The sequence below is a fragment of the Phasianus colchicus genome, chromosome 24 (genome assembly GCF_987193195.1).
Source record: "Phasianus colchicus chromosome 24, bPhaCol1.hap1.1, whole genome shotgun sequence".
NCBI classification, from domain to species: Eukaryota; Metazoa; Chordata; class Aves; order Galliformes; family Phasianidae; genus Phasianus; species Phasianus colchicus.
The window spans coordinates 3,172,680-3,183,554 of record NC_143459.1 but is presented as its reverse complement, the minus strand read 5'-3'; the positions used below and the strand labels follow the sequence as shown (position 1 = coordinate 3,183,554).

General features: G+C 53.8%; 1 protein-coding gene across 3 annotated transcripts; it reads left to right on the top strand.

Annotated features, from left to right (window-relative positions):
• The first annotated feature begins 145 nt into the window (after nucleotides 1-145).
• Nucleotides 146-9,687, top strand: GMEB1 (glucocorticoid modulatory element binding protein 1). 3 transcript variants are annotated; one of them, XM_031594982.2, is made up of 10 exons: nucleotides 146-211; nucleotides 1,193-1,396; nucleotides 2,343-2,425; nucleotides 3,330-3,454; nucleotides 4,381-4,484; nucleotides 4,862-5,016; nucleotides 5,812-5,940; nucleotides 6,585-6,722; nucleotides 7,813-7,935; nucleotides 8,806-9,687. In XM_031594982.2, exons 2-10 carry the CDS (start codon nucleotides 1,269-1,271, stop codon nucleotides 9,510-9,512), a joined length of 1,692 nt encoding a protein of 563 aa, XP_031450842.2. In that variant the 5' UTR covers nucleotides 146-211; nucleotides 1,193-1,268; the 3' UTR covers nucleotides 9,513-9,687. The 3 variants fall into 3 exon arrangements, with proteins under 3 accessions (XP_031450842.2, XP_089980424.1, XP_031450843.2); XM_090124298.1 differs by lacking the exon at nucleotides 146-211 and adding an exon at nucleotides 528-1,074; XM_031594983.2 differs by lacking the exon at nucleotides 146-211 and having other exon boundaries at nucleotides 528-1,396.
• The last annotated feature ends 1,188 nt before the right edge of the window (nucleotides 9,688-10,875 follow it).

Genomic DNA, 10,875 nt, shown 5'->3' with positions numbered 1-10,875 from the left:
GAGCAGCGCGGGCATCCCGCCAGCTGGGGGCGATCGAGAGCCTCGCTCTGCTCAGGGCGGCGCGGCCCCTTTAAGACAGGCGGCGGCCGGAAGTGCTGGCGGCCGAGGCCGCGGCGCTCAGTGCGCATGCTCCCCTCTGCCCGGCCCCGCTTCCCCCACCCCTCCCCCCCTCGCCTCCCAGCCCCCGGACTCGGCCGCTCGGGCGACGACGGTAAGGGCCGACTCGGCGGCGACGCTACGGGAGCCGGGAGGGGCCACGCGGCGGCGGAGGCGGCGGCGGCGCGACGGGGCGGGGCGGGGGCGCGTGCGTCGCGCCGTACGTGCCGCCGCCGGCGCGAGGGCGGGCGCCGCGCGCCGCGGGGGGGCGGAGGGGGGGGGGGGGAATTGCGCCGCTGCGTCCGCCTGCGGGGGGGTGGGGGGGGGGTGAGAAGGGGGGGGGTGAAGCCACGCCCCTCCCGCGGGCGGCCACGCCCCGCTGCGTCCGCGCGTTGCCCCCCTGCCCCCCCCAAGCCCCGGGCGGAGGGGCATCGCCGTTTGCGGCGGCCCCGGGGGGCTCGGCTCTGCGTGGCCGCGGGGCTCCCCGGGCTCTCCGAGCCCCCCCGGCTTTGGATGCGCTGCGGGGTCCCGAGGGTCGCGTCCCCGCCTGCCCTCGTGTCGCGGCGCGGAGCCCCGCGTTCATCTCGCCGCGGGTTCGGCTCCGAGCTGCCACGCATCGCTCGCGGTGTTGGGGGCTGCGGGGGGAAAGGAGCCGCTCACGGCTGTGCGATGGGACGCAGCCCCGAGCCGAGCCGGGTGCAACAAAACCACCTTTGTGCTTCGCTATGAAGCGGTTCTGTAAGAACGCAGCCAACATCCGCACCGCTCCGACACGCGTCTCCCGGCAGGAGAAGCTCAGCCCCGGGGTTTTTTCCTTCCCGTACCACCGCCGTGCAGTTTGCGGGGCCGGGCCGTTCCCTGGCTGGGGAAGCTGCGTGCTTTGCTGATGCTGCTGGATGGGATGCTCCCAGCAACGGTGCTCGACAGGCGGGGAGAAATCCTCGCGTGCATTGACAGGCAGCTGCCGTCTCTCTGGTGGTGAATTTAAAACGCCTGCTTCCATTCTTCGCGCTGCTCCGCCAGCCCGGAGCCACGCCGCGTGCTGCGCTGGGACCCGGGGATGATGCTGATAGGGTTTTTCCCCCTTGGCACACAGGCGGTGGTGTTCGGGAGGCTGCTGCAGTCCAGCCCCCCTTTCTGCTTGCCCCCCGCTGGTGGGCTTCATGTGAGAGATGGCGAATGCCGAAGTGAGCGTCCCGGTGGGTGATGTGGTGGTTGTACCAAGTGACAGCAACGAAGGGGAGAACCCGGAGGATACCAAAACCCAAGTGATCCTTCAGCTCCAGCCGGTGCAGCAGGGGTGAGTCAGGCACCGGCGTGGTGGCGGTTGGGGTTTAGGGGGGGAGTGTTTCAAAGGGGGGGGGGGCTGCAACTCGATGCGTTTTCCAGCTCTGTGCCAATAACGGAGGGGAATAAACCATCTGCAGCCTCGCCAGGCATAACTCAAAAAGGGCTTTTGTGTATGAGCACTGCAGAGCCTCCGAGGGCTGAAGTCGTCCTGCAGAGACGCGGCTGCACGGTGCCACCCTGCCTGCGTACTGCAGCTGCATGGCTTTGGCAGTGGGGAGCGGGCATGGGGCACCCCAGCCCCGTGTCTGTCCTTTCCCGTCACCTTTTCTCAGCTCCAGGTGGGATTTTTGCAGCATTGCAGCTGGTTTACGTGGTGGTCCTGTAAATCTGCATGCAACTCCGTGCTGGTTTTTATCGATCCTCTCAAATGCAGTGATGCCAGGGGGTCGGGGGGAATCTTGCAGCACTCCAAAGCAGCTGCCAGCAGGCACTTCTTCCTATAGGATGGAAATACACCGGCTCTGGTTTGGCAGTATTTGCAAAGCAGGGTTGCTGTGGGACTGACAGCAGCCCTGTGTGATCACCGGGGGAAGTCACCGATGCTACAGAATGTCACACAGGGTTGGAGGGGAAATCCTGGGCCATTGAGCTCTGCTTCCTGTTGTTGTGGTAATGCTCCTGTCAGGAATCAAAGGAAAAGGCGAGGGAAGCGTCCTGCAGGGCTGTGTCAGTGGTGCTGGCAATGCCTCTCTGCCTGTGTCAGTCCCTGGGACTGTTATCGTGCCTTTGTGCCAAAAAATGACTGTGATTGAAACTTCATCAAGCACAGAACGCACGTCCCTCGAGGAAGGAAACAAGCCAGATTTTCAGCCCTGCGCCATGAATCTTAATTTTCCACGAATCTAAAATTTCCATGATTTGAATAGCTTGTTTATCCATGGATGCTCTCCCAACAGGATTTACCAGGAGGGCTCAGAGGCGAGTGCTGCTGTTGTGGCCGTGGAAACGCACACCATACACAAACTAGAGGAAGGGATCGGTGAGTGGCTGCGTGGCGTGGGCACAGTCCCTGCTTTGCAGGGCTGAGTGGGTGTCCCTGCTTTGTGGGGCTTCCCTCTGGCTCTGCCCTTGCAGATGATGTTCCCTGGGCTCTTGTTAAGGATGTGGGTGCAGGGTCTGTGCATGCTCTGGAATAAGAGAGCTGTTACTGCTTGGGCTTGGAGCTGAGATCCTGGCTATCTTGCAGTGCATGGTAAGGGCTCCCATGGGGTCATGGGGAGCCAAGATTTTGCTGTAGCCTTGCTGTGCAGATACTAGCAGCTGGGATGAGGGCGATCAGGGTAGTGGCTGTGTCTGCACTGCGCTCTGATTGCTGTGCTTTGCAGAACAAATCCCTGTACAGGTTTGGGTTGAGCATTCTAAAGAGCTGAGGCTTGCTGTGTGTTCTCCCTACCCTCCTGAGGAGCAGTGGGAAAAGCCTCCTGGCCTTAGGTGCTGGATCTTCATTGGTGTTCTGCTTCCTGTGTGGGTGAGGCTCTTCTGGCAGCGTTAGCAAAATCTAACAGAGTGGAGAACTTCTGATGAGCATGTAGCTGATATCTCTGCTAGAGAAACCAGAGCTCCAAGAGATGCGTGTTTCAAATTTTGGAGCATTTTCTTCCATATGGTTGTTCTCATTGACCTTCCCCTTACAGATGTGATCCCACTTTTTCCAAATAGACGAGCTTCCTTTTTGTATTAAAAAGCAGATGTCACTTGTTAGTTACAAGTTAGAGCCAGTAAGAGGAGGAGGCTAAAACAGGAGCTAGGAATTCCTAGCTAGGAATATCCCTTCTTTTGGTCACAAGAGCGTAGGTCTCTCAGCCTGTGGGCTTTCAGCTCTCAACGTATGGGGTTTTGAGCCTCTTGGGTGGCAAGTTTCATTTGTCCCTTTCTTCCCTCAGACCCCAGCACCATTGAAACAAACGAGGAAATTGAGATTGCCTATCCCATCACCTGCGGGGAGAGCAAAGCCATCCTGCTCTGGAAGAAGTTTGTCTGTCCAGGAATTAATGTCAAGTGTGTGAAGGTAATGGAGTTTTCACAGCAGATCCTTTCTCTGCTCTCCAGGTCTGGCACTGAACCTCCACAGCACTTCCTTTCTGTTTGTGTTTCATCTGAGCCTTGGAGCTGAGCGACTTTACCTTTGCAGAGTGCTGGATTGTTAGTGCTAAAGTTGTTTTTAGCATGAGCAGAAGGAAAGAAAGAGTGGGACAAGGGGTGAAGGTCTCATTCACTTCATATTTCTTGGCTGCTGCTTAAAGCAGAGTTGTATTTGGCTCTCACTGAGGGACTTGGAGCTGAAGGCAGGAATGTGTAGTGAGATCTGCCAGAGCTTTTCTTCCTCGTTTCTTTCCCTTGGTGTCCTGATACTCCACTCCTGTCTGCTCCTCAGTGAGCAGGCTGCACCAAGAAGAGGAATCGTGCTGTTACCTTTTCCCATTTGACAGTGTGCTCACATAACAGCTGATGACTGAGGCTGAGTCACAGGGCTCTGCAGTGAGAGCACTCCAGGGCTGACCCTCACCAGGAGCTCAGGTGCTGGAATAGGATGGAACAGATGCCCAAGTGAATACCTGTGAATACCAAGTGTCTGCTGGTCGATTTGATTTCCTAGGAAGCTCCCATAACAATCTCTGAGATGACTGTATGTTCTCACAGAAGGAGACCATTTGGTTCATGCTCTGTACAAAAGCCTGCAGGGCTGTTCCTGGCTAGGGCTGTGTGGTTTGAATGCCAATGACTGGCAGGCTGTCCTCACAAACACATCCGTGCTGGAGTTAGAATCATTGATGTGTTTAGGCATTCAAAGCTGGTAAGAATTTGAAAGCAGCTTCTCTTTCTGAGCAGAAATAAGGGTTTAGATGAGCTGGACTGGCTGTGGTTATATGCCCACAGTTTTCTGAAGCAATGCTACCCTGAGTTTGCTGAGCTTTTGTTTTATCTCATTGTCAGTTCAATGACCAACTGATCAGCCCGAAGCATTTTGTTCACCTGGCTGGGAAGTCTACCCTAAAGGACTGGAAGAGGGCTATCCGTCTCGGAGGAATCATGCTGAGGTATCTGACTTGCCCACCACTGTGTCCAACTGCAGGATCCCAAGCAGGCATTTTGTCAGGAGATCTCCTGGGGGCTCTTGTTCCCTGCAGCAACTCTGGGGGAGAGATCCTGCTCTACAGGGCAGGATTCTTCATCCTGAGTAATAACAGCCTCACCTGGGGGAACTGGGGGTGGGAGGGGGATGGCCCATAGCTGGAGATGTGTGTGAAGCTGGGGGTTGGCTTGTGCATCCCATCTGAGAGCTCTGCAGTTTTGTGTGGAAGAAGGGCACAGGGTTCCCATTTCTCCATCTTTCCCACGGCCAAAGTGGAATACTCCCTTTCATCTCCAGTCTGAGCCTTTAGCTGAGTCTGATTCTCTCCCACTCCGTGCACAGGAAGATGATGGACTCTGGACAGATCGACTTCTACCAGCATGACAAGGTTTGCACCAACACGTGCCGAAGCACCAAGTTTGATCTCCTGATCAGCAGTGCCAGAGCACCGATGCCAGGGCAGCAGAGCGTGGTGCAGACCCCAACCTCAGCTGATGGTAGGCTCTATAAGAAAGGCATGGCATGGGCTAATGCTAATGACTCCAGGCAGTCTGTTCCACGTCACCTGGAGGTCAGCAAATAGGGTACAATGGCTGAAGGCTTGATTTGACTGACATTCCAGCTACAAATTGTCAGCTAGTCACATGCTTTGCAGCAGGAAATGATCTCTTTGCAGAGGTCAAAGGAGAAGAATACCATCTCGTTCATCTGGGCAGGTTACTTTTTTATAAGGCTGTGGGGTGGTGTGATGGCAGACTTGTCTGTAAGCTAAGGAAAATCTCCTGGAAAGCTCTGTGAGCACATGAGAAAACATTGCAGTGGCTGGATATTGCCTTAGATGTCCAAAATTTGATCCAAAAACTTAAGATCAAGTTGGATACATCTCGTGTGTATGAACTAGCCTGGAGCCAGGCTGTGTCATTTCCTAAGAGATAAAGGCATGTCTGAGGTGCAGAGCACTCTGTTGGTGATGCAGAAGGAGAAAGGTGGCTGGGCTGAGACTTGCTCCCCATCTCTCTATTCTGATCCCTTTCTCCTTTACTGCTAAAGCTCCAGTTTGGTTTTTTTGGAGGGCATGTGGTTTTCCCTCCAGAAGCCACAGAGCCTTTCACAATCGTACTTCCAATGAGAAACAGCATTACTTGCTCGTAGCTGACTTCTTTGAAAGAGGCCAGGCAGAACCAGCCTGACCACGAGAGTGAAAAAGAGCCTGAGAAGGGTAGGGGAGTGGAACACCAAGCAGGGATTCTGGGCTGGTGCTGCAGAGAGGGCTGATGTTGCCTGTTTGGCAGGGAGCATCACCCAGATCGCACTGTCGGAGGAAAGCATGGAGGAGGGGATCGAGTGGAACTCTGCTCTGACAGCTGCTGTCACCATGGCCACTGAGGAGGGCGTGAAAAAGGACACGGATGAGATCTCAGGTAAGCTCTGGCTGCTCCTCGGGTGTTTTCTCTCCCTCTGCTCACATTTTGAAAGTGAAAATCCTGGAAATAAGGAGAGCTGAGGTAGTGCCGGAGCTCCACTGCCCCTTGGCCATCCCATAATTCCCTGCCAAGCAGAGCTCCCAGCCACCTGCAGGCAGTGTGGAACTTCAGCCTCGACCTTGGAGCTGATCCCTCAGATCCAGTTACAGTGAGGATCGTGGGGTTTTTGTTCATTTAGAGGATGTAAATGTCTGCCAGCGTGGAGCCAGACTGAAACCATCAGCGAGCAGAGTCTTGTTGGTACCCTGTCAGCTCTCTTGGCTTCTCTGGCTGCAGCGCTTTGCTCTCCCTCTCAGGATCAGTACAGAAGCTGAGGAGGAATTTTCTCAAAGATTTTAAGCTCTGCATCTTGGGAAGATGAATAGAAGCAACGAAATGTTGCCTTGGAGGTCTTGGTGCTCTTTGAAAACTTGTTAGTGCATTGTTTCCTGGATCTGTCCACCCCAAATGGCCAAATTAGAAGTCATTTTGCAAAGTTATTCTTGCCAAAAAGCTTACTGCACATGGCATAGATTTAAGGTGGTCCTGTGGGGAAATGCCAAATCCTTGTGTGTTTGACTTCTGCCTTCTCTCTGTGCCAGAGGACACGCTGATGTTCTGGAAGGGAATAGCTGATGTGGGGTTGATGGAAGAGGTCGTGTGCAACATCCAGAAGGAGATAGAAGAAGTGCTGAGAGGCGTCCAGCAGAGGCTGGGGCAATCTCCCTTCCAGATGACAGGTAGGTGATGAGCCAGAGCCTCCATCATGGGGAAGAATGCTCGAAAGGGAGCTGCAGGCAAACAAGTGAGAAGAGTCCAGCCATGGCATTTAGAGCTGTTGAGTCGGGATGGTGAGTTCCTTCCTGCTGGCTGAGCTCTGTGAGCTGAGCCTGAGCATTGTCTCAGCCTTCCCAACCATGAGATGCATTCATTTACCCCACAGAAGGACTCGACGTGCTGCCCTGCTCCTGCAGCACACTGACTGGCAGCTTGAGGAGTCCATTGGATGACTGTCCTCAGCTCCAGGTGTTTGTTAAAGCCTGCCTGGATGTGCTGCTTGGTTTGGAGTTACTCAAACACTTTTCTCCATGACTGTGAATTTAAACAGGTCTTGCTGTCTCACTTCTCGTTCCATCCTCACCTGTGCCAAAAAAACTTGTTTTGGGGCTGAACCAGATGAGGGAACAGGTTAAAAATATCTTCCCTTCCCTTTTGAGGCTTATTTCTGGCTTGGATCCATTCCCTTATCCAGTTCAGCTCGTGGCTCTGTGAGCACAGGGTTGCCAGCACAGCTTGTTGATGCTCTAGGAGAACACCCATGCGACCTCAGACTTCATTTCACCCAGGATGTTTTTTGCTTCTCATGTAGCTTTGGGCTGGTGAATCTTTGTGTCTGGTAGGTGGCAGCTTTTGGAAGCTGTGAGTGATTGAAGTCAGTGGATTATAATAGAAATTCTGCACAGCTTTTGGTGGAGCTGGCACGTTAATGACACTGTCAGCTGCATGGGGTGATGGTTTGTAGGTGGAGATCTGGTTTGTATCTGTGTGATTGCAAATTATGCTTTCACTTTGCAGCAATTTTGAGCTGCTTGGGTGACACATCTGTTTCATTTTCATTATCATGTGAATGAATTTATTTAGTCCTTGGATGTCTGAAGGATGAAGGAGATGGCTCTGCCCTTGTCAGCCAGCACATGTGGAAGAACAGAAACGGTTTTATAAAAAGCATCAGAAAATTTTGAGTTTGATCACAACACCTTTTGAGTTCCTGATTGAGGCCCTTGCCCCCCTGTGGGACTGGGCACTCATTCCCCTGCACTTTCCTTGCAGATGCTGCAGTTCTAAACAACGTTGCTCACACGTTTGGCCTGATGGACACAGTCAAGAAGGTTCTGGACAACAGGAAAAACCAGACAGAGCAAGGAGAAGAACAGTTTCTTTACACACTTGCAGGTAGAGTCAGTGCCCTGGCTTCTCATCCTCTTGCCACCCTTGGGAACCAATGTGACCTTTCCTCAACACAACACCTAACAAGCTGTATTTGCATTCTTGTTCAATCCACGTAGCCCTCAAACAAATGTAGCCCAACCCCTTTCCATCCTAGGGCTTGAGTGGAATTTCTTGTATCCTTTCCTAGGAGAGATCAGGTGCTCAGGGCATTCAGAAGCCCAAAGCATGATCTGATTCAGCTGGCATTAGCAGATAGGTGCTGCTGCTAGCTGCGAGCTGTGCTGCAGTCATCTGAGCTGCTGGCAGTGCAGTGCTGCACCCAAGCTAATAAAACTCTTTGTCTGCGTGGTGCTGAGCTGTCTGCCTGTCTCGGCGTGGAGCTATCTGGTGTCTCTCCTGAGCTGAAGCCAATAACCTGACCTGGATTCCCCAGAGCTGCTTGGTGCATGTGTCTCCCTCTTGTCTGTGTCCTGTAGGACTTATTCTTATCTGGGGTGTTCTAGTCCCCTACTGCCCTGGATAAATGAGATTAGCGTGCTGCTTTTGGCTTTTGATGTTGATACAGATGAGAGCTGAGGAGGATGTCTGAGCTGACCCAGGCAGCTCTGCTCCTTTTTTCCAGGCACAGGGCTTGGCTTCTGGGAGACCCAGCTGTGCTCAGTCACCAGTTCCTGCTGCCTGGAGGGGATGTCCATTCCCTGTGGGTGGCTTTCCCCTGGATAAGTGCCTGTCCTTTTGGCACTGGGAGCAGCTGAGCGGTGTGGAGCAGTGCCAGCTCCTCCTTGGGGTGGGCTGGCTGTTGGTGGAGCCCCTTGGAACACCCCCAGCCCGCTGCTCCCAGCCCCATGCACAGCTTAGCCGTTTTCTTTGCAGACCTGGAACGGCAGCTGGAAGAGCAGAAGAAACTCGCCAAGGACCAGAAGGCCAAGTCCCAAACCATCCAGAATGTGGTGCTGATGCCCGTCAGTGCTCCAAAGCCCCCCAAACGACCCCGCCTGCAGCGCCCGGCCTCTGCCACCGTCCTCAGCCCCTCCACCCCCATCCAGCAGCCTCAGTTCACGGTCATCTCTCCCATTGCCATCGCTCCCGTCGGCCAGCAGTTCTCAGTGGGCAACATCCCAGTGGCGACCATCAGCCAAGGCTCCAGCCCGGTGACTGTCCACACTTTGCCTTCAGGCTCTCAGCTCTTTCGATACGCCACCGTGGTGTCCTCCTCTAAGACCAGCTCCTCCGACACCGTCACCCTCCATCCGTCCTCCAGCCTGGCGCTGCTGAGCTCTGCTGCCATGCAGGATGGAGGTGCCTTGGCCAACGTGGCAGCCGTGGTCAACCCCGTGGAACTGGTGGCCATGGAATCCGGCCTCACCTCCACCATCCAGGCTGTGGAAGGCACTTCAGATGATGGGCAGACCATCATTGAGATCGACCCGGCACCCGACCCCGAGGCAGATGGGGATGAGTCAGAGGGGAAAGCTGTGATCCTGGAAACAGAGCTGAGGACTGAGGAGAAAGTGGTAGGAGACGTGGAGGACCACCAGCACCACGTGCATAACGTGGAGATCGTGGTTTTGGAGGACTAGTGGGAAAAGCGAGCGTCAGTTTGGGAAAGAGTTGGGAATCTGTTTTATTTTGGGCTTTTTTTTTTTTTTTTTTTTTTTGTTCAGCATACTTTCCAGCCGCCCCATTTGTTTCCATGGATATTTTCATTGTACTGTATATATATTATATATATATATATATATATAATTTTTTTTTTTTTTTAAACAAAAAAGCTGGAGAAACACCCGAGACCTGGAAAAGGCTCCACCTCCACGGAGCACTGAACAATACTGCCTGTTTGTAGGGTCGAGGAGAGACTGGATCTCTGCTGAAAACCCCACCAGGAGGGATGGGACAGGGCTCCCAGTGCTGGGAGCGTGGTGCTTCTGCCCCAGGGCTGCTGCAGCCCGGATGGTTTCATGTCAGAGAGACAATACCCAGTGGCTGAGTGCTGGTGGCACTGTGGGAAGGGGTGGCACAGGTACCTCATTTGTATTTTTATTTTTGCCCAGGGAAGGGAATTCTTTTAGACTTTTCACTGTCCACCTCAGCTGGGATTTTTTTATGATTAATTATTATTAATTATTATTATTATTATTATTTTCGCTTGGGGGAAGAAGACAGGAATGCTGGCTGCGTTTTCCTCCACACACGTTGTTTTTATATCTCTATTTTTTTTTGTATTTGTTTGCTTTCCCTTCCCATGCCCACATTGGCCAGCTGCAAACCTCGGTCCCGCACTGGGGCTGCACTCCTCTCCCCGCAGCGCTTCTCCCCTTCCCTCTCCCCGCCTGGCTGAGCTCGGCGCTGCAGACCCTGCTTGGAGATATCTGATCACTTCAATTGCTTCAAGGCAAAAAGAACAAACTCAAGCTTAAAACCACAGCCTCCCCACGGTGGGGCGTGCAAAGCATGTCGTGCTGTCGCTTTTTAGGAGCGCCGGCCTCCGGAATGGGATCGGGGCGGTCCCGTTTTACACTCCGCGCTGGGGCTGCTCCGTGCTCGTTGCTACTCGTTTGGTGGTTTTATTTTTTGTATTCTTTGTTTTCGGGTTGTTTTTTTTTTTGTTTGTTTGTTTGTTTTTCTTTTTTTCTTCTTCTTCCTATAATCTCTCTGCAGGATTAGGAGCGGTGCATCGGCAGGACAGCGCCTGCACCCCTCTGCGGTCCCTCCTTCCTCGTCTTCCCAGCAGAAGGCAAAAGGGATGGCTGGGGGATTTGGGGAGGGGGGGGGGGGAGCTGTTTGGTTGGAAATGTGAATGAAGCAAAACGACAGCGAAGGAAACACACCTGGGGAGGGCGCGGGGGGGGAGGGAGGGAGGGAGGGGTGGGAGGAAGATGTGTTTGGCTATTTTTTTGCATTAAAAGGAAAAACGGCACTGGGCTGAGGTGGTTTGTTTGTAGG

Excerpts from the sequence above, each read along its gene's own strand:
- GMEB1 (XM_031594982.2), top strand. The coding sequence starts at position 1,269 with ATGGCGAATGCCGAAGTGAGCGTCCCGGTGGGTGATGTGGTGGTTGTA. Across the intron at positions 1,397-2,342 it reads CTCCAGCCGGTGCAGCAGGG|GATTTACCAGGAGGGCTCAG; the intron begins GTGAGTCAGGCA and ends CTCTCCCAACAG. Across the intron at positions 6,723-7,812 it reads ATCTCCCTTCCAGATGACAG|ATGCTGCAGTTCTAAACAAC; the intron begins GTAGGTGATGAG and ends CTTTCCTTGCAG.